This window comes from Scatophagus argus, chromosome 6, assembly GCF_020382885.2.
Source record: "Scatophagus argus isolate fScaArg1 chromosome 6, fScaArg1.pri, whole genome shotgun sequence".
NCBI classification, from domain to species: Eukaryota; Metazoa; Chordata; class Actinopteri; family Scatophagidae; genus Scatophagus; species Scatophagus argus.
Window position 1 is genome coordinate 3,087,151 of NC_058498.1, and position 19,653 is coordinate 3,106,803.

Sequence of the window (19,653 nt, forward strand, 5' to 3'; positions counted from 1 at the left end):
TATGCTCTAAATATCCTATAATATCCTCTGTGGAAAGGATTCCTTTGTGGTATTTCAAGGATCCTGCACATTGGAACCATCCTTTGGCAGCATTACATGTCACAGCATCCTTGAAATCCAGCTGTTTGAGGATCTTTACTTGACTCTGGGATGCACCCAGAGTTCAACAACAGTTTGTTGAGGTGCTATGCACTGACAGTACTTTGTGCTGCCTGAGCTTAACTGATATTTGGTCTCATCAGGTTTTCTAAATCGGCCATCGAGTGGAAGCAGCCCATCAGCAGCAGCAGCTGCTGTCCTCTGTCAGTGTCTACACTGGATTTGTTAAGCCTCAGTACTGCTGTGCACTCAAGACATGTTTGACAGAGCTCACAGCCCAATACACAAACATATCTGTTTAAAAAAAGAGAGAATTGAAAAATGCTTCAGGTCACAGTAACATAGTGTTAATGAATCACATGGCGCTACACTTCTAGTGTAGACAGCTCCATCGGTTAAGGTCCAATGTATTTGTTCCATAACACAAAGGAAAGTGAAGACAGCATTGCTTAAACACCTCCAGTGTGGACAGGTTGTCACTTGCAGAACCTCAGACAGAGAGAGAGAGTGATTGGAAGATAGAGACTGAAAACGGTAGACAGATCTATTTCTTTCACACAAAATACACTTTAATACTCATATTCTCAAACCTGGCACAGACCCAGTAAGTTTAAATATTGCCTGAATCCTGCACTCGACATCTCTGAAGCTTGGACTTTATCTGTAGCCGACCTCTGACCTTTACTCACTTCCAGGCTGCGTTTTGTATTGTGCGCCACTGTGTTAGAGTTAGCCAAAAAGTGAACTAGATGGCTTTCCAACATTAGTGAGTAAAACTAAATAATTAAAACTGTAACTAATACACAACTTCCTTTTACTATTTAAACTGCATAGTTTCAATTTCACACTAGACTGCCTCATTGGATTGAGGATTCCACGGGAAATGTAGTCTTAATTTCCAGTAAGTTGAATAATACCAATAAAATAAAATGGAGGCTTTTGAGTCTATCCACTGTTTTATTCTTTCTTTTTTTTCTCACAGTAACACTGCCAAGATGAGTGGCTCTTAAAGATTTATGTTTAGCAGAAAATGACATGTTGCACCTTTTACATTGTATGTTTGACCTGCTAGTGTGAATAGAATAAAAGAGAGCTTGTGTGATCTAATATGCTGTGTATTCTTTAACTCTTGGGATGTTTGTGCTTGTAACAAAATATTAAGTGAAGTGTTTGTTAAGTGAAGAGAGCAGTAAATGTTGTGATATAAGTAGTATTTGCAGTAACTGTGGAAAAGAATCGGTCTGAAAATAGCTGTGTGGGTGTTACAATCACTTTATGACCCAGTTTAATTACCATAACTCTGATTTGTCAAAAGTGTGTTTTAAAACAATAAGAAAGCTAGTTTGAAGGATCTTGAAAAATATTCCAAAAGCTGTAATCTGTTATAACATGATGTTTTAATATCAATTTATCTACAAAATCTTGACTGACACCACTGTATTCTGGTCTTTATGGAAAGTGCACTGTCACTGAAGCAAGAGGAACATATAAAAATTACAAACAAACATGTACCATTTTTACCGTAAAATGTCCGTTCATTTGGCATTGGTACTTACAGTATAAATGAACAGAGTCATATTGAAACAGGATGGATCAACTTTTATATAGCAGTATCTGAATTTCTACTGTTGAGTTCATTTGTTGTCGAGTTTGTTCTCATGAAACAGTTGTGCATTTTCTTGCTGATCCACCTCTCTCTGTATGATACAGCACTGAAGGTAGCTGTCACAAAACAGAAACCAAAAGATGAGTACATTCTTTCTGATTTCTCTCCTTATATACCATACATTTGGTAATCCATAGAGACTGTAAGCATCTACCTCACAGTTGGCACAGCTCTTATGTCCAGCATTTCTCCTTGAGGCAATTTACAGTCCACATCTTCCATCAAGCAGCTGTTAACTGCACAGCTTGGTGGTCTCATAATCCATCGAACTGGGAAGACGTGAGCTGAAGGCCTGTAAGGAGGCATGAATGCGAACCACCTCGCTGGCTGTCAGTTTGAGCCGGTGCCGCAGAAGACAGGCAAACAGGTCCAACCTCTGTTGACCCGGAGGGGACAGCCGGTTTACACGGTCGCGTATTTCCAAGAGCTGAAGCATGGCTGTGTCTTGGGAACCTTGGGTGTACGGGTAGTCCAGCTGCAGAATCAAATCACGGATCGCCTCTGGGTCAAAGTGCATGCTGTAGCCAAAGACTTGTATGCTGTTGATCTTCATGTAGCCCAGGTTCCGAGCAGGATCTGTCACCTCTAAAGGCTCATAATAAATGCTGTCATTGACACCGTCTTGAGTCTTTATTCTGCTCCGAAGGTAGATATGAATGGTTTCAAAGAACGTTTTCCACTTGTTGCCCAGTGTCAGAGTCCAGTTATAGCACTCAAAGGGTAAGTCTAGCTTAGTGGCCTGCCAATCTGGAAAATTATTCTCATTGACGGGGATGTACCAACTTTCTGAGTGGCTCCCTCCAAATGGGTTGATGTAGAGAGTAAGGACAGGCTCCAGGGTGCTGTTCTTTGTAAGGCAGATCTGGAGGGATATTCCCAGCAGCATGTGGACCATGTTAGACTTGTACTTGTTGCTCTTTAGCGTCAGCAGCATCCTCTTTCTCCATGATGGGTCAAACCAGCTGTTCAGTCGCATGTCATTGCTGATGAAGATTGCATGGACCTATGACACACAGACATGAAAACAGCATGGATGTGAAACACTCCAGAACACAATAAGTATATACATGCAGTGAAAAAAAAACATTTTATTAGCATAAAAACAAGATCACAGTTGATTGTTTGAATTCTTATCACCGGCTGCAGAATATTTCTGCGTTTTGTGAAGTGAATTTTTTCTGCTTTTTTGAAGAAGGAGGTGAGTGAACCCAGCTCAAGTCAAAAACAGGTGTATGTCTGTATGTAAGCTGTCAATTCCACATTCAAGAATGACCTTTCAAGCTCAGAAGGTTTTATTTAAATAAACTGGTATCATGTTGAGGCAAAAAATGTTACTTCTCTTTTTATTGAATGTAACACTGTTGGGCTCGGTATTATCAAACAATGCCTACTTGTCTTTGGTAAACTTTCCAATATTCAGGACATTGTAAAGAATAATTTAATTAACTTTGACCATGATTTGCTTGCCATTCCTCATCATCATCTACAGATCCAGAACCAGATTCAGATACAAATCCTTACAAAATTTGAATCGGTTTTCTGTGTATATTCTCCATTCTCATCAATGAACCACAAACAGAACTTCTAAAATGTGGTGCAACAATAAAAGAAAAACATGAAAAAAAACTATGAAAAAAAAGAGAGGCAATACTTTGTAACGCTGTGGGCTCCCATGAGTGAGTATATCACCCCCAGGCTACAGCTGTGAAAGACAGCTCAGCTCTAGGTCAGCGTGATGTGATTAAACAAAGGCTAAAAGAACAATACCTCTAGTCTGCGGTCAGATCTCTGCAGTAGGTAACCCAGCTCCAAATCCTGGAGATCTGTCTCGAATCCCAGGTAGTTCTCTGTAGAGTCTGCCACCATGGGTTTGCAGGCCCCCTGCATCAGGGCAAAACCCGAGTTGCAGCTCCCACAGCGGGTGTGGTTGTCTGGTGCACATGTTGCGCAAGCGGAGCCTTCCCCAACAAAGCAGGGCGGCGGCATCTGACAGGGGCTGTGTTCGTATCGACAGCTGCAGCTGTGGAGCTCCTCAGAGAATTCACCGAGCTGGTTGTTCTCTGAGCAATACAGGAGGGACTGGAAATGACTCAGCCAGTAGGACTGAGGCCTGCACCACGGAAAGAAAAAAAAACATAGAAGAAGAGGTGATAAAGAGGCAAAGAGGGAGTAGTTATTGAACAGGGCTTATAGGATGAGCTAGTTTAATAGGTAGCTGCTTTATTGGGTCCAGAACACCTGTCTCTGCATGGAGACAGCTTGCTCGTTAAAAATATAAGGCATAATCAGCATCACGTAAAGCATGCAGACAGGCTTGTCATGATTAAAGTAAGCGTGCTTTGGTTATTTGCAGGTCAAAAGACCTCTGTGACAGCTTCTTTTTAAGATGTGCAACTGAAAGAGCTAACACTTCAACAGGACATTAAATGATTAAAATTTCAATGCACTTTGGACTTGCAGCACAACAAAATACTGTTTCTGACACAAATTTGCAATACTTCAGTGTATTTATCCTAATGCCACAGCTAGTATCTCAATCGACAGTCTATGTTTTTTTCAGCTGAGTTTCTCCTGCAGCATAATGATGATAGAAGCGTCTGAATACCTTCGTGTCATTACTGCTTTACCTGTGGAGTATACCAGTTTTCATGCTTTGGTCGTTCTTAAGTGCCGGATGAGTTTAGGGTAACCATGCAAAGAATATGAGCTCAGACATCAGTATTTGAAAAAGAAGAGAAAGTGGGAGACAGAGGGAGAGAAAGTTGACTTTGATCAGTTTGTGACATAAATATTAGAAGAGCACCACAGCCGTAGGGTAACTGTCTCTCAGTCATACATAGGATCCCCCCATGTGGGCCGAAGTTTGATTCCCGTCTGTAGAACTCTCTCGACTGTGATCCCTTTATGCCTCTTATCCTCTTTGCTTGCTGAAGAGAAGCTATGCACAGTACACACCGCTGGCTTTCTTTTAAAAAAAAAAAGTCTTTTTCTTTGATGAGGGTGTGTTGTGGTAAACTTTATGCTAATCTAGAAATGTTTGCTGGATTACATTTGGAGCATCCTTCCTCTGTATCCCAGTCTTATTGTGTGCTTGGCAGTGGGAAGCAAATGTAGGTTCAGAAAATCACTGATTTGAATATCAATATCTACTAATGGAAAAGGCAGTGGTGGGACATCAACCAAAAGGGCTCTTCCATTCCATCATCCGCTGTCTGTGGGCGAGGTATGTCACCTCTGAGAGCTTCAGCAGAGCAAAGCAGTCACCAAGACAAGACTGGAGTTGTAGTGTTAGTTTCCTGGCATGATTGTGTGCAGCCTTCCGGCTCCCACTGCTTTAAATCCTCGTCTCCTACAAGTACCTTTGGTGTCAGTTTTAAAGGAGAAGGCAAGGCTGTATTTTGAAAATGACCTCAGCCAAGCTCTTAGCCAGTGATTAAAAGGATACTTGAGCCCTGTTTCTACAGATGATATTGTTAATGAAGGAAAAACGTTGTGTCTTTGTGTGATAAAGGGACTTCCTGAGGAATGGTGCATTTCATAATCAAACCCATATTACTTAACATATAGAGCTTTTAGTGAAGCAAAGTGCAGTACATGGACAAAAAGTATGTGGACACCCAGACATTACAAAACAAATGTGATCACTGAACATGTCATTTTCAGTGCACTGGTATTACTCTGCTATGATAACCTGAACTCTTCTGATTTCAGCCTCTACAAATTTTGCAACCTGACTGCTGGGATTTACTCCCATTTAGCCACAAGCACATTAGTAAGATCCAGCTCTGATGCTGGGCAAGAAGGTCCAGCTCACATTTGGAGCTCCAGTTCACTAAGGTCAGGGCTCAGTGCAGGCCAGTTAAGTTCATCTCCTCCAAACTGAGAGAAACATATTTTTTTTAATAAACTTTGCTTTGCACTGTCGTGTGGAATAGAAAAGGCTCTTCCCTGAACAGTTCTTCACCAGCTGAGTCTAAAATACCATTGTATGCTGTGGCATTAAGATCCTGATTATTTTGAATGAAATAATTAAGATATACATATTTTTTATAAGTATTGTTTTATAAAATATTTATGTATCCACTGTTTTGTCTTGCTATCATTACTCTCTTTGTGCACACCATCAACACATATAAAGATGGACATCATGATGGTCATAAAGTCCCTCCCACTCCATGTCAGCAGATGTCACATGGGCCAAACTAAAAACTTTTTCCCAAAGATGGTTTCTCCCATTTAGTGTAGCTCTTATCAAGCATATAAGTGTTCTTTTTTGTGATGTATATTCAAGTTTTGTGGGGTTTTTTTTGACAGATCTGGTTTTAATCAGTTATTCGATGCAAAAAATTGTAGACTTATTTTTATCTTCTGTCAGAGATACTGTTTATGTGTTCTTAAGAGAATATTTCTAAACTGGTCAATTAGCCAATCAGCACTAAGAAAAACAAGCAAAAGCAATGTAAAGGATGAAAAGGCCAGTGTTACGATATGCAATAATCAAGTCTCTTTTTTCTGTACAATTTAATGTGATTAAAACTGTATGAAACTGTAAAGAAGAAACTGGTCTGATCTACTGAAAGCCTTGACAAGTTCATTAAAAAGCTATTCAACATTTTAGAGTAAAACCTTAATTGTGCTCTCTCAGTAGTGAAACAAAGAAGAGGACTCATCCAGTCAAGACCAGCACCTTCTTTCTGAGAGAAGCCTGTGCATAAGAAAGGCATTTTCAAAGCTGATTAAAGCAGAAGTACTGAAAACATCACTTGAATGACAATGCACATCATTATGCCTAATGGCAAAAGTTTGAGCACAAAGTGTACTGTGTAGTCTTATCATTATCCGCCTAATAAAAGTCAATCTGACTGCTGCTTCGACTGGCTTATTCGCTCATAATTGTCAAGGCAGTAAGAAAAGTAAAAGTGGGCCCCAGGAAGCAAAGTCAATCACATATCTCTCATCTATCTCAAGTGCCTCAAACAGGATGTTATAGAGAGAATGAGGGGGGTTTTGAGAGCTTCTGTTTTTCTCTCAAGCATACTGACAAACATCCTATTCTCAATCTCTTTCCACTGAGTATGGAGATTTCTGTGAAGACAGAACAGAAAGGGAAAGCTTCACATTTGATGCAGCAGTAATAACATAGATAAACACTGCCTGGATGAGGGCGATGATGCTCCCACTCCTTTTCCTGGCAAGTGGGTGGGGATATCAGTTGCACGGATCAGTGATTAATGTGTGCTTTGGCAATGTGGAGGAGAGGACGAGACAGGGGTGTACACTGAGACAGAAAAGACACAGAGGAAGAGAGACTGGACATTGAACAGAGTGCACCGTATAGATTAATCTGCCAGGTGATTCATGTGTTGTGCTCTCTAGCATCGCTGCCATTACTGTGGAAGCTCAGTCAATCTGTGTGACTGAAAGTGATGGTCGGATTCATCACCATTGGCAGTATGGCAGCAGGATGGCAGCCGAAGTGAATATGAATTTCATTCTTAAAACACTAATATAATATTCTGAAACTGTCCTCACCAGAAAAATGTCATCACTTAAAATGACATGTGCCAATCATTTTAACTGACAAGTGACGTCTTACTGGCATATAATAGTGACTGTACTCTATCTGAAGGAAAGATAAGGTAATGTTAAAACATTGCAAAAAGTCGTGTATGAGGTCAGAGTGGATGGTAGCTTGAGTCAACATTTAATTTATCTTTCATTACTCAACCAATAGCTCTGGTTATTTAAACAGAACCCTGACTGTAGAAGTTGCAGATCGGAAAACACTGAGACAGTTGGATGTCATTTGTTGGGAAATACTGACACACAACTTCACTACTCTTAAACTGGCTATGGCACAGATTTCAGGAGAAAATCAACTGCAACTAAACTTGACAGGTTGGTGGGAAAGTATTATGTAGTAATTCAATTTGTCAACATTTAATTGTACTAAGAGCCAAAAAATATTCCATATTTGATAAATCTCTGCAGGTGAGAAAGACATAAAATTGTAAACATGGATTTTTTTTTCTTTGCATTCTGGTTTGAGACGAATTTCATGTAGATGAAGTCAGGTGGAATCAATGAAGATTTCATCATTTCATGCAGATTTCATAAAGCTCAATAAAGATTTAATGGAGCAGAGACTTATGAATTTCTGAAGTTAGTGTTGGAGCAGTCGATAACAGCAAAATAAGCCTAATAAGTCCATGTGCGACGGAAAAGATGTGTGTCTATAAAAACTGGACTAAATTTGGTTGATATCTTACACTGTGCAATCACTGTACATTTCACTTAATTTCAAAATGTAGCAGCATGTAAATCTTTCTTGGCGAAAGCTGCACATAAGAGATAAAAAATGAAATCCTTCACACATAGCAAAGGGGTACAGTGAGAGTACACAAGTGAAATGCCACCACAGCATGGCAGCTTATTTATTTCCACCTACGTCCTTGGATTAGTCTATAGAGAAAGCTGCAGGCTGTGATTCAATGCATAGTAGCTCTGTGCAAAAAAAAATAAAATAAAAAAAAAAGCCATGACTTTGTGGGGTATGGATCAAACAGAAATGTAAGGATGTGCAAAAAGGAAAGTACATTAAAAAAGACAGTGTTTCAATGTAGTAATTTTGGCTGCTGTAGGTTTACTCAGGATCAAAGTCACCCTTGCTTAAAACATATTAAAACTTTGTCAAAATTCAGATGTACATCGACAACATAAATACAGATAAAATGTGTTTCAGAGGCTGCGCTCACCGTTCTCTTGGTAGGCGGACTTGGGGCTGTCGGTGACATCTCTTACTGAGACTGAAGAGCTTGAAGATGACTCTGTGGGCTCGTCTGGAGAGGACGCGCATGCTGTTCTCCAGCTGCTCATATCGCCACTGGAACACGCTGTCCATCGACCACAAGTGCTGGATGGTGGACACATTCAGGAAGTAGTTCTGGGGCAGCCTGGCGTAGAACGCTTTGAATTCATCTGTCACAGAAATGAAACACAGAAGCTGTATTCCATCAGTTTATTTCCAACAGGATTGTTGGCATACATGGATTACACTGCAGGATAAGTTGTAACAGTTTACTTCAACACTTATCATGGACAAAGTAAATATATGCATGTAGTCTTTCACTGACTTTGATTTTTTTCTGTCCTGTGTTTACTTATCAACATGCTGCAGTGGCTCCATATAATATATTTATAATGGCCAATGATGGCCAAATGCCTGGTACACACAATGTGCTCACGTGATACTTCCCGACTTTATGGCTTGACAAGCATCACCTCATTAAACAACTGACTTGTGTACATTGGACTGTGGGATGCAATAAAACGCAGAGGATGTGTACCTGTTGTGTCCTCTGGTTTAAGGCAAACGATGGCTCAGTAGCATCTGAGGGAGTCTTTGAAATGGCAAAAAAGCCTTGGTAGCCTTTTCTATTTGGGCTAGAAACATGAAATTTGGAGCACTTGAGTTTGGCAAAAGCATCTGGCAGGTGGTGCTTTAGAAAGTCCCTTCGAACATTTTGTTTTTAGACGGCAAAGCAGAAAGGAAATGAAAAAAGAAAAAAAAGGCCACATGGAGGAGTTTGCTCTCGTAAGAGCGGCACTTACTCAACATGCTCATCACCCATTTTCAGTGTGAAAGGAAATGAAAACATTACAACTGTCATTGCTTTATGGACTTGTGCTTGCTTTTAAGTTAAAAGTAGTTTAAAAGTGAGCTGATTATAGATACTTATTTTTGTAATCTGACTACATAATCTACATTATACGTAATCTGTTACTACCCAACCCTGACAGTCACATACTCTTTAAGGACAGCTGTAACAATGAGCTACAGACTGGGTTCTCCTATTATGTCTTTTTTTCTCACCATTTGTTTCAAGGTTAACAGTTGTGTTGATTCTAGGGAGAAGTTACTGTTTGATCTCCATCTGTGTCAGTGGTTAGAAGACTTCCTGGTATCTTGGTAAAGCGGCGAGCTAGACATCTGTGCTGTCCCTAGCAGAAGGACACATTTATGACACTTGCAGGTATCTGTATTCTGAGCACGCTCCTGCCCTCACTTCACACACAGCTATTAAAACATAAACTTTGAAAGTAATTGCACTTAGGGATATTTCAGCCGAATCTGAGGCGTGGAAAAAAAGACATCCATTTTGATTTCACCTGAGTAATAATCACCGAGGCAGGGTGACCGAGCACAGCAATAATAACCAAACATTATGTTAGGAGCTTCCTCTCAGACTGTTTCCCTGGTGATATGAAAAGCTGGACTTGCAATAAATGGGTTTTATAGCTGATTAATCTGCTCCAGACATATTGTAAACTACCTGAGCCTAAAGCTGTTGATTTTTTTAATCCGGTCCTGTCGCCTTGTTAATTTGCTCTATGCAGATAGTGTGCCAAGGCCCAGGATTCACAACCAGCTATTATAGCTCACCTATAAATCATAGAATAGGGAGGAACATATAGGATCCTCACTCAGATTTAACGGTGCAGATAAAACACTTGAATTCATCCTCACTCCCGGTGATGTGAATGATTTATCCTCTAAAAGTTTGACTTTCCTGCATTTAGATGAGGAATGTGGTGTTAAAGAAAGAGAGAATCCCTTAGTTTTTTTTTGGTTTTTGTTTTTACCTGATTCCTCGAACTCCTTGTAGAGGATCCCCCATGTCTCTGTGATCCTCTCCAGGCTCTCCTCCATGGCTTGGATGTCCATATAAGGGCAGTTACACTCTGGGAACTTAGGGTCACAGTTGCACCAGCAGTCATTGTCCTTGCAGCCAAATTCCCCCTCTCCATTACAGGCTATGTAGCTGAGAGCAGCCTGAACAAAACTTTCTCTCAAGTAGTCTGGAAGGATCACCTGCAAGCCTGTAAAACGAGCCTGGGTTTAGTACCGTCATCAAACTGTGAACTTGGGGAGTGATCGTGAAGGTGTCATTCAGTATCGTGCTGACTGAGCTTATAACTTACTTAATGAAATCTATAAATCTCTATATTTACCCTTCTCCTTCTCCCTTGAGCCTACACCTTTCAGAGGAATGTTTGAGCTTTAAAACTACAATATGACAATCAGGATAAAATGGTAAGAAAAAATAAAAATCTAACAAACCTTGCAGCTGGACTTTATTTTCAGGGCTCTGAACCAGCACAGAGCTAACAGAGTCAAGGTTGTCATAGTTACTGCATCCAAGAGGACCGGTGCGGGTCTCTGTCACCTGGGCAACAACAAATATATATATATATAAAAAATCTTAATTATAAATTCTCCCCAACATCCATTTAGAACAAGTGTATGATTTTATTTCTTTGCACACAATAAATTTAAAGGGTACTTCTAAATTTCAGATCCAAAATTAATTTGAGGGAAACCAGGAAAATAATTGTTTGTGTGAGCACTTTTCACATAATCAATTGAATGTGAAAAAGAAAAAAAAATCAGTGTAAACTCATGAAGACATTTCTAAATTACTGAAAGAGTCCTTTGCTGCACTCATTTTTCTGGAAGAATACTAAAATGTTTCTTTTAAAAAGCATTTCGGTTGACCTTGAAGCACCAGCAAAGCAGCCCTTTACCACCTCGTTTGCAAGTCGGGGTCTCATTTCTGCGCTCTCCTTTTACTTGCTATGATGCAGCAGGGAGCATCTAACTGATTCTCATTTTTCTCTCTTTGTGGTTTTCGGACACCAAATTTTGTTCTGCGATTTGTCCTGTTCAGACTTGTCAGAGGACAGTTGGTGTAAAGTGACAGATGGATGAGGCGAGACAATGAGGGTCACTCGATCAGTAACACAATCATAGAGGGCTGAAGGGCTTGGGAACTCGTATGAAGTCGGTGCTGCAGGGAAGTGAAAACTCACTGTGGGGTCCTTTAATCAAAAGCCTAATCCAGAAGAAAGGGGTTTGTGAGCTGAAGAATAAATATCCTCTGTGAATGGGAAAAAAATAAAGATAATCTGAGAGCAATTCTTCAACTATAATATTTATATCACATTATAAATCCCTTGTTTCCCTCATGAGGGATTTTAATCCTGATATGAGTGTGAGGAAATGAGTACAATCCTGGGTTTCAGACCACATGAATATTGAATCCATATAAGGAGTTATTTGATATGCCATACGATATGCCATATGGCAAAACGTTGACTGATGAGCAGTGCATTCAATTTCCGTTTTGCATAGCAGCTGCTATTCACTGTGGATGCATTGTGGTATATTAAAAATACTTAATAGGACATTATTGGCCACCTGTATCTTGGCACATGGCTGGGTGATGGAATGAAGCAAAGGCTGGTGCTCTGTGGAAGGTCTGGGCCTTTCTTTGGTGTATTTTCTTTTTTATTTCATGGCGTGAACCTGTAGTCCAGGTGTCACAGAGCTCAAGGTATTTCACTGACTCATTCACACAGCAGAGTGGCAGGAAGAGAAACATAGGAAGAGGAAATCTTTGATCTTGGCCACAAACAGCAGATGAGTAAGTGGTTTAAATCTTCTGAACTGCAACAAACCTTTAACAGACACTTCCAAAGAACAAACCTTTGTAAATTATGTGTCCTGGTTTTTGAAATAAACTGCCAGAGGAATTTAGATGTCTTTTTGGGCCACAAGAGGGCAGTAGAGACACCACCTGACATATTTGGTCTCATTGTATTGGTTGTTGTGGTTAACACATTGGTTGCCAGCAAAGATACTGGATTTCTTTACAGCACTGACATGTTAAGTGGCTGCTGTACATTCAGCTACCCAACAGTAGTTAAGCTAGTCAAAACTAGTTAAATTGAGCTCAACATTAAACCATATACATTAATGCTCCAGTACTGTAAGTCCAAAAACATAAGTAAAGTAAGTAAGTAAGTTTAAGTAAAACACTGGCAAGGGACATTATACTGCGCAATGAGTGTTTTTACTTTTCATACTTTAACAACAGTTTTCATACCTTTAACTTTATGAGACTAATGGGACTGAAAAGTTGTGAGCTGCAAAACCTAAACAATGAGGCTGAAAACCACAGACTTGGTGATAAGGGCTTCACACTCTCATCTGATTGAATGCTAAATTTAGCTTTGCGTTTCTGCGTGTGTCGACATGTGGAAACTTGACTTGGTACGTTTGTGTTTTATGTTTTTTAGATTGCTTTGCTGTTATTGTGTCTTTATGCCAGAAATATGCTGCAAAAATAAAGTTTGGCTCAAGTGTGATCATAGATGATCAAGTTAGCAGTCTATGTAGTCTGTGATAGTCCAGACAACAATCGATTGAGTCAAGGGACACAAAAATGTATTTCCCCACCATAATGACAACACAATACACTTATAATACACTAAAATATGAAACCAGAGACTCCAGCGGTTTCCTTGTTCAAGTCTGTCGCCTTGTTCATCGCTGTGTGCAGACAAGCTGGCGAATATGGCCTGAGTCAGTTTAGGATATTGCAATCAATTTAGTCTGGGAAATTCTCAAATCGTAACAAAAATGATCCCTGACGCTCTCGAACAACTGGAGTCATTAGTCATTGTAGAAACAAGCCGATCCGATTACAGACTCAGCTCTGCACCGTGACTTCTTAAAGTGAGCCCAGATTTCCAAAGCAAACCCCCTTCACACCACAACAGTAACAGGCTTTTACTCTAAAATGAGCTTCAATTTCCCCTTTGCATGGAGACAGCAGGGGGGCCTTTGCCTCACCAGCCCTCTTTCATTCACTCCCCAACTTGTTCGATTTCAAATTCATCCAGTGGAGTGCTTAGTTGTATCTGTTCCACTGCTGTGTGGGTCAACGCCCTGTGGAAACGATGCACAGGTGTGGGGGAATCTATCGCTCCTTTGACTCACTTTGTAGCATTGATGGCGGTGAGTTTCTCCCGTTTCCACTTCCTACCTGTCAGTTACGCCCGATCACTGCCTTTGGAGCATGAAAGCATGCTCTCTTCCTCTCTGTAGCTACAGAAAAACCCTAATTCCCAAGAAATGAAACACACAAAAGCATCTGCCTCTGCACCTCTGATGTGCCCACCTTAGCTGCAAAAGAAATACCCAAGCCTCCCTGAACACAATGTAGTGAGAGGACAGAGCTTTGATATAAGTACAGGGAGTGTGATTCATGTTCTGCTATGGCAGAGGAAGCCACACTTCACAAGCTGACTACCACTGTGTTCAGAGAAATGAAAAAAAGGCAGAAAGGAGGGTCACCCTCCCCTCTGTAGCCCTATTAACCCCATGCTACCTGAAGGTGACAACTGGAGGCAGAAACCTGTCACGGGCTGTGTTTCACAAGATTCATTTATCTTCCCCTCACCATATGTGCACATCACAGAGCTTCCTCCAGACTCGGTGTGCTTGCGGCAGCTGAAGATCATATCTCATCACAAGCAGGCTGATAAAAAGCATCATTTTCCGCTTCACCGCTGATCATTGTATTACATCTAGGAAATTGCATCTAAAACTACATGTTTGAATTTTTAGAGATGCAGTTTTCTACTTTGCAAATGACACCCAGAAGTGACTGACAAATTTAAACTTGAAATTAGAATTACACAGTGCGAGTAGTGATCTTTAATGAGTCACAATTATTTTTTAATTGTGAATTAATGTGCTGTTTATTTGTACAATTAATGGTTTAGTCTAAAAAACATGAAAAAATTGAAAAATGTTCCTCACAATTTTCCAGAGACAAAAGTAATGTTTTGTCCAATCAATAGTCCAAAACCCAAAGAACAAGCAAATGTTTGACATTTTTGCTTGAAAAATGATAGAAATGATGAACAATTTGTTCAATTAATCGACTAATAGTTGCAGCTCTAATTTCATCATCTCTTGATGGCCCATGCTACAAGGCTTTGTGTTGCAATTATGTTGCTGAGACAGGCACATTAAAAATCTCTTGAATTTTTCAATATTGTCATTATGTTCCAATAAGTCTTGTGGGACTGTGGTAAAATGCCAAATGTGACATATTTACTGCTTATTCTCCAAACTCATTTACACATTTAAAAATGCCTGAGACATCATGTATTTGGATGTTTCTCTACAGGACAGAATATCACATCATATCACTTCCAGTTAGGGTAATTATGCTTGGATTTCATTTAAAGAAAGATTTCAAATGAAGCTTCTCTGGGCAGCATCCCATGTTATGGCAGCTCCAGATGGCACTGAGAGGTAAATCTTAAATCCTAAAACCCTGAAATCATGTACTGTGATTTTGTGCAAGCTCATGTTTACAATCAAAGCCAGTCTGATGTTTGGTAACAAAGGACCACAACAAAAGAGACAAGAGCACAAGGTTTTATGTTTGTGATTCTAGGCCTCTTAAAATGCAGCCCTTCCTTACTGCTATTAAAGAAAATACTTTTGTGTAATTTCTATTGTAATTTATCAGTTATAGTTTTTTAACCCAATTTTGCTGAACTTGGCTACTTAGTTCCTTATTTAAATTCTGTGAGCATTCTGACCAGGCTGCTATGTTGCAATGAGCTGCCCATACAGCATGTCTCCAGTGGTCACTTTAGATATATGATGTTTACAGATATTATAGTATCAGAGAAAACAAAAGGTTTCCAAAGAAACAGGAGACGCAGTAATGCACCAGCCCTGCGACTTTGTAACTCAGGATAATCTCAGTTTATTGTCATATATAACGACTTGATTTTGGGTTGATGGAAGAAGAAAGAGAATGGAATATATTGCTCCAAATTGCACCCCGAGAACACAGCAATAAGAGATACGAAGGGGTCACCTTGATGGCAGTGGAGGCGATCTGGATGTGGTGCAGCTTGCGCAGAGTGCTCTCCCTGTCAATGAAGTAAGAGGCAGCCAGCTGGTGCAGAGCTTCCAGAGTCACAGTGGAGGAGTTCCCCGAGTAATCGCTCACCTCCGCTTTCTTACTCAGTTTCCTCTTGTCCACAAATATTGTTAAGGCCTCTTCTCCTGCACAGGAACATAACATTTCATTGTTAAATAATTCCACACTATCACTAACTCTTAATGGCTTCTGAGTATAATCTCACGTTTAGCTTGCTGAAGGCTGAGGAAGACTTCCCTCACTAAATCTAAGAGTTAACATCTGAAGTGTTTTATCAGCACTAATGCTGAGGTGTTTATGCACTGCACTTCTCACTAATTATTTTTATAAAGTTTGAGTACCTTCATTTACCTCTGTTTTCATGGTGGCACGTTGCCTATGATAGTTTTTTGTTTGTTTGCTTTTAGTTTTGTTTTGAATTATTCCAATTAATCTACAAAGTAACACATAATAAGCCCACCTCCTGCTCTGCTCCAGGAGAGAAACATAAAGCCGTTTCACATGTGCAATCTACCCCTGAAATGTTTAGGAATGTTTCCTCTATGGGCCTGAATGGGAGCAGGAATCAATATTCGGGGGAAATCTGTGCTGCCAATTTTACCGCCACCTCAGGATCTAGTAACATTTCAGTGAAAATGCTGGTGGTGATGTATTGTGAATTAAATAGTAACATTGCAGGGACAAGCACGTATAAGGTTATATTGGTCTGATGACAGACGCATTCATGTGTGAGCAAGCAAACCCATCATACTCCGCTGACTTCTGTTGAGTTTTTATCATGGCTGGCTTCAAGAATATTTCATTACCACCATCTGCTGGACTGTGTGAAAAGGAGAAAGACGGAAATGTTCCCGGATGTGAGAACACTGAAAAACGCTAGCGGTGCCTGAAAGGTTAATCCCAGTAATGTGCTGGGAACTATGTGTGAAAGACGCTACGCCCTAAATTTCTGGTGTTTGAGAGCACAGGAGCAGCCATCCAGGAGCCTCAGAAGCACAGAGTCACTTGACCACAATTAGGATAAGATACATCACCCTGAACCGGTAGCCACTGATCATAGCAATCAGCACTTCATAAGTCTAGGGGCCATGGTGCAACACAGTCTCTTTGCTTGAGAGTCCCCAAGACACTGCACATCATATTTCTCAGCATAATGCAGTGTTAATGCTTCAGGGCCATTTTTCTACCCACTGCCTTTCTTCCCCAGCTGCTGAAGGGCACCCTCTTAATATCACAATCTATTTATTAATTTCATTAAGTCCATATGTTTCTGAACACAGAGGCAATCTATTCAGAACCACAGAGGCATATCTCTGGCTACAATCCAAGGCAAACTCCTCATTCTCCTCTCTTCATACCACTAAGCGCTGGCTGAGAGCCAGTGTGAGGGGCTGCATCAGCTCAGGCAGCTCATAGGGTTGCATTACATTCAGCCACTCACAACGGAGGCCTTTTCCAAGCAAGTCAGGTCTGAAGTCATTGACAAGTGTTGCTATGTAGAAGTAAATCTGCTTTGCAAGGCTTGTCTGGGCCTCTCTGGCATCCTAAATTAGTTTTTTTCCTGTTCTTCTTACTTCACTCTGAGGACAATTAATACGAGTTCATTCATCACGCTGCAGAAAACCAAAAGGAGTGACTGTGATTGGGAGTGCAGGGTCATATAACAGCTTTAACATTTATTCATACATCTCTGAAGAGTGATTCTGAGCAGCCTGTGCCATATTATTTTGCTGTGATGTGTTATTCAGTTACTGTCTATGACTGAGTTATTTATTATTTCCAAATGCAGCATCTGAAAGAGCAAATTCTAAATGCTTTTATCAACATAAATTATATATGTTACTTAAGTCTAGTAATTCTGACATACACTAATTAGCTTTATGTTGGAACATGTTTTAATTTCTGTGTTTTCTGCATGACTCATCAGCTAGTGAGGCATGATGACTTCACATAATCATCTCTTTTACATTATTGTTGCATTGTGATCTACAGCGATGTAACTGTTTTTGCACGGCTTTCAATCAAGTCAGTTTAAACATTAAAAAAAAAAAAAAAAAAATCAACCAAAATGTTTTCGACCAACTCACACAGTTCATCACAATCATCTGATTGGTTACAAATGATAAAGTCTGCCAGCAATCTGAACCATTTTGTTCAGCAAAATTGATGGCTGCTTGCTAAAGATGAAAATATAGGTTTTATCTACATCTGTCTGAAATCAAGAACCCATTGTTCCAAAGATTATAATAATTTTTGTAAGTGTCTTTTGCATTCATTCTTCTGCTGTGCCAGAATGTAAAGCTTAAAATGATAATCTGAAGGTGCACGACATAGTGAGAAACTTTATTCTCCACACTTTATTCCAAATATTTGCCAATGCCTAATATCACCTTAGTGTATCTAAACAATGTAATCAACCTATACACAATAATAATAATAAAAAAAAACTTGTTTTTGTTTACCTCCCAGTGTGGCTGACAACAGGAAGTGTGTCCCATACTTCCTGATCAGATTGTCAGTGATCATCTGGGTAGTGGGCCTGCGGCCCAGGAGTCGAATGTTCCTGATGAACTCAGGAGTGAGAGGTAACGGAGACTCCAAGAAATCTCTCCTTTCCACTGCCAAGTTGTTTACCTTCCATCTCCCAAACTCCCTGGAAGGAATGACAGAAGAAACAAAAAACAACAACATAACCATAAACTGTATTAATGTTGGAGCTTGTTTAAGAGCGTGGTATAGGAGAATTGCCATGATATATCAATTAATGTCTGTTACAATATACCAACATTACATTGGTAGATAATTTGCCTACATCTGAGTACGTAACTTGAATAATTAACAAGAAGAGAAAGAGATAGCGACAGAACGAGAAAAGGGAGAGAGAGACAGAACAGTGAATTCAATTCATTAGGTCCCTCTGTGCATCTGCAATGTAAGAAATCCCTCGACCATGCCGACACTGGCTTTAGAAACAAAAATGCCGAAAGTGAGTTGACAGAGAAAGAAAGAGAGAATGAGAAAGAGACTAAGCTAAAAAGATTAAGCTGGAGAAGGCAAGAAAGAGAGCAAGAGAGAATGCGGGGGAAAAAACCATCCAGACAAAAATGTGGTATCATCTGTAACCATGACTGTCACCTGGGACAGATAGGTGCTCCTACTACACAGCTGACAGATGTTTTCCTTAATAGCCCCATCATGACAGAGATATACATCGAAATGAATAAAGTAGAAGGTGATACAAGAAATGGCCCCATTGCTCAAACAGAGAACATATTTTGTAATGAGACAGAAAAAGTGGGAGCAAAAATGGCACGAAAATGGTGAAAGCATTGTGAACAAAAGACTCAGTTTCCTTTTAACAATGAATATATCTAACCGCATCCACGAGTGCAGCTAATATTCAGTGTTTACGTGAATCCCTAATGATTCATGGATTATAATAGCTGAACATATTCACATTTGGTGGCATATGACCACTTTAAGATGATAACACAATGCACGATACACAATGGTGGAAGCCTAGACACCAGGAAGGAGCAGAATTTCTTTGAAACTTGCTGTTACGGCAGGACTTTTTTCTTTCCTATCTCCCTCATACAGCTTTTACGCTACTGTGACTTTCTACTTTCATGTGAAGACCTAACATACACATTATGAGAAGGAAAAAATATAGATATGTCAAAGGCAGCAGGGTAAGCCAAAGCATATGGATGTTCAATCAACCAAAGCCACATACTTTGCACGTATTTTGTCTAGCATTTTTGTCCAACATTTGCCCAAGGCACGGCTCTGTGAACTGATCTTCCACTTGGCAGTGCTTTGACTCATACAAAGTTTTTCTACAAGTGAAAGTTAAAGGCTTTTAGTTTCCACATGAAGTGTCCTTCAAAGATCATCTTTGTATGCTCCCAGACCTGCAGCTCCCCATCAGCTTGCAGAGAGCATGCTGTGAATTAAAATTAGACTTACATGTGTTTTGTTTGTCTGGAATTTGGTGGTACAAATTTTACGCAGAGAATATTGTGTTTTGAGAGGTGTACCTGGCATCGTTCATCTGAACAGCATAGCTCTGCAAAG

General features: G+C 40.0%; 1 protein-coding gene across 2 annotated transcripts in view; it reads right to left on the reverse strand.

Annotated features, from left to right (window-relative positions):
- Nucleotides 1-1,437: 1,437 nt before the first annotated feature.
- Nucleotides 1,438-19,653, reverse strand: part of brinp3a.2 (bone morphogenetic protein/retinoic acid inducible neural-specific 3a, tandem duplicate 2) — a 42,807-nt gene continuing 24,591 nt past the window's right edge. Inside the window, exons 3-10 of one of the 2 annotated variants that reach the window (XR_006843641.1) lie at nt 18,039-18,229; nt 15,511-15,701; nt 10,887-10,992; nt 10,409-10,645; nt 8,521-8,743; nt 3,533-3,875; nt 1,920-2,768; nt 1,438-1,821 (exon numbers count right to left, since the gene is read on the reverse strand). Coding sequence is in view for 1 of the 2 variants with exons in the window: in XM_046392228.1 (XP_046248184.1) it covers nt 1,998-2,768; nt 3,533-3,875; nt 8,521-8,743; nt 10,409-10,645; nt 10,887-10,992; nt 15,511-15,701; nt 18,039-18,229 (2,062 nt within the window). In the remaining variant the exon portion in view is untranslated. Of the gene's footprint in view, nt 2,769-3,532; nt 3,876-8,520; nt 8,744-10,408; nt 10,646-10,886; nt 10,993-15,510; nt 15,702-18,038; nt 18,230-19,653 lie in introns of both variants that reach the window. The other variant, XM_046392228.1, reaches the window with a different exon arrangement.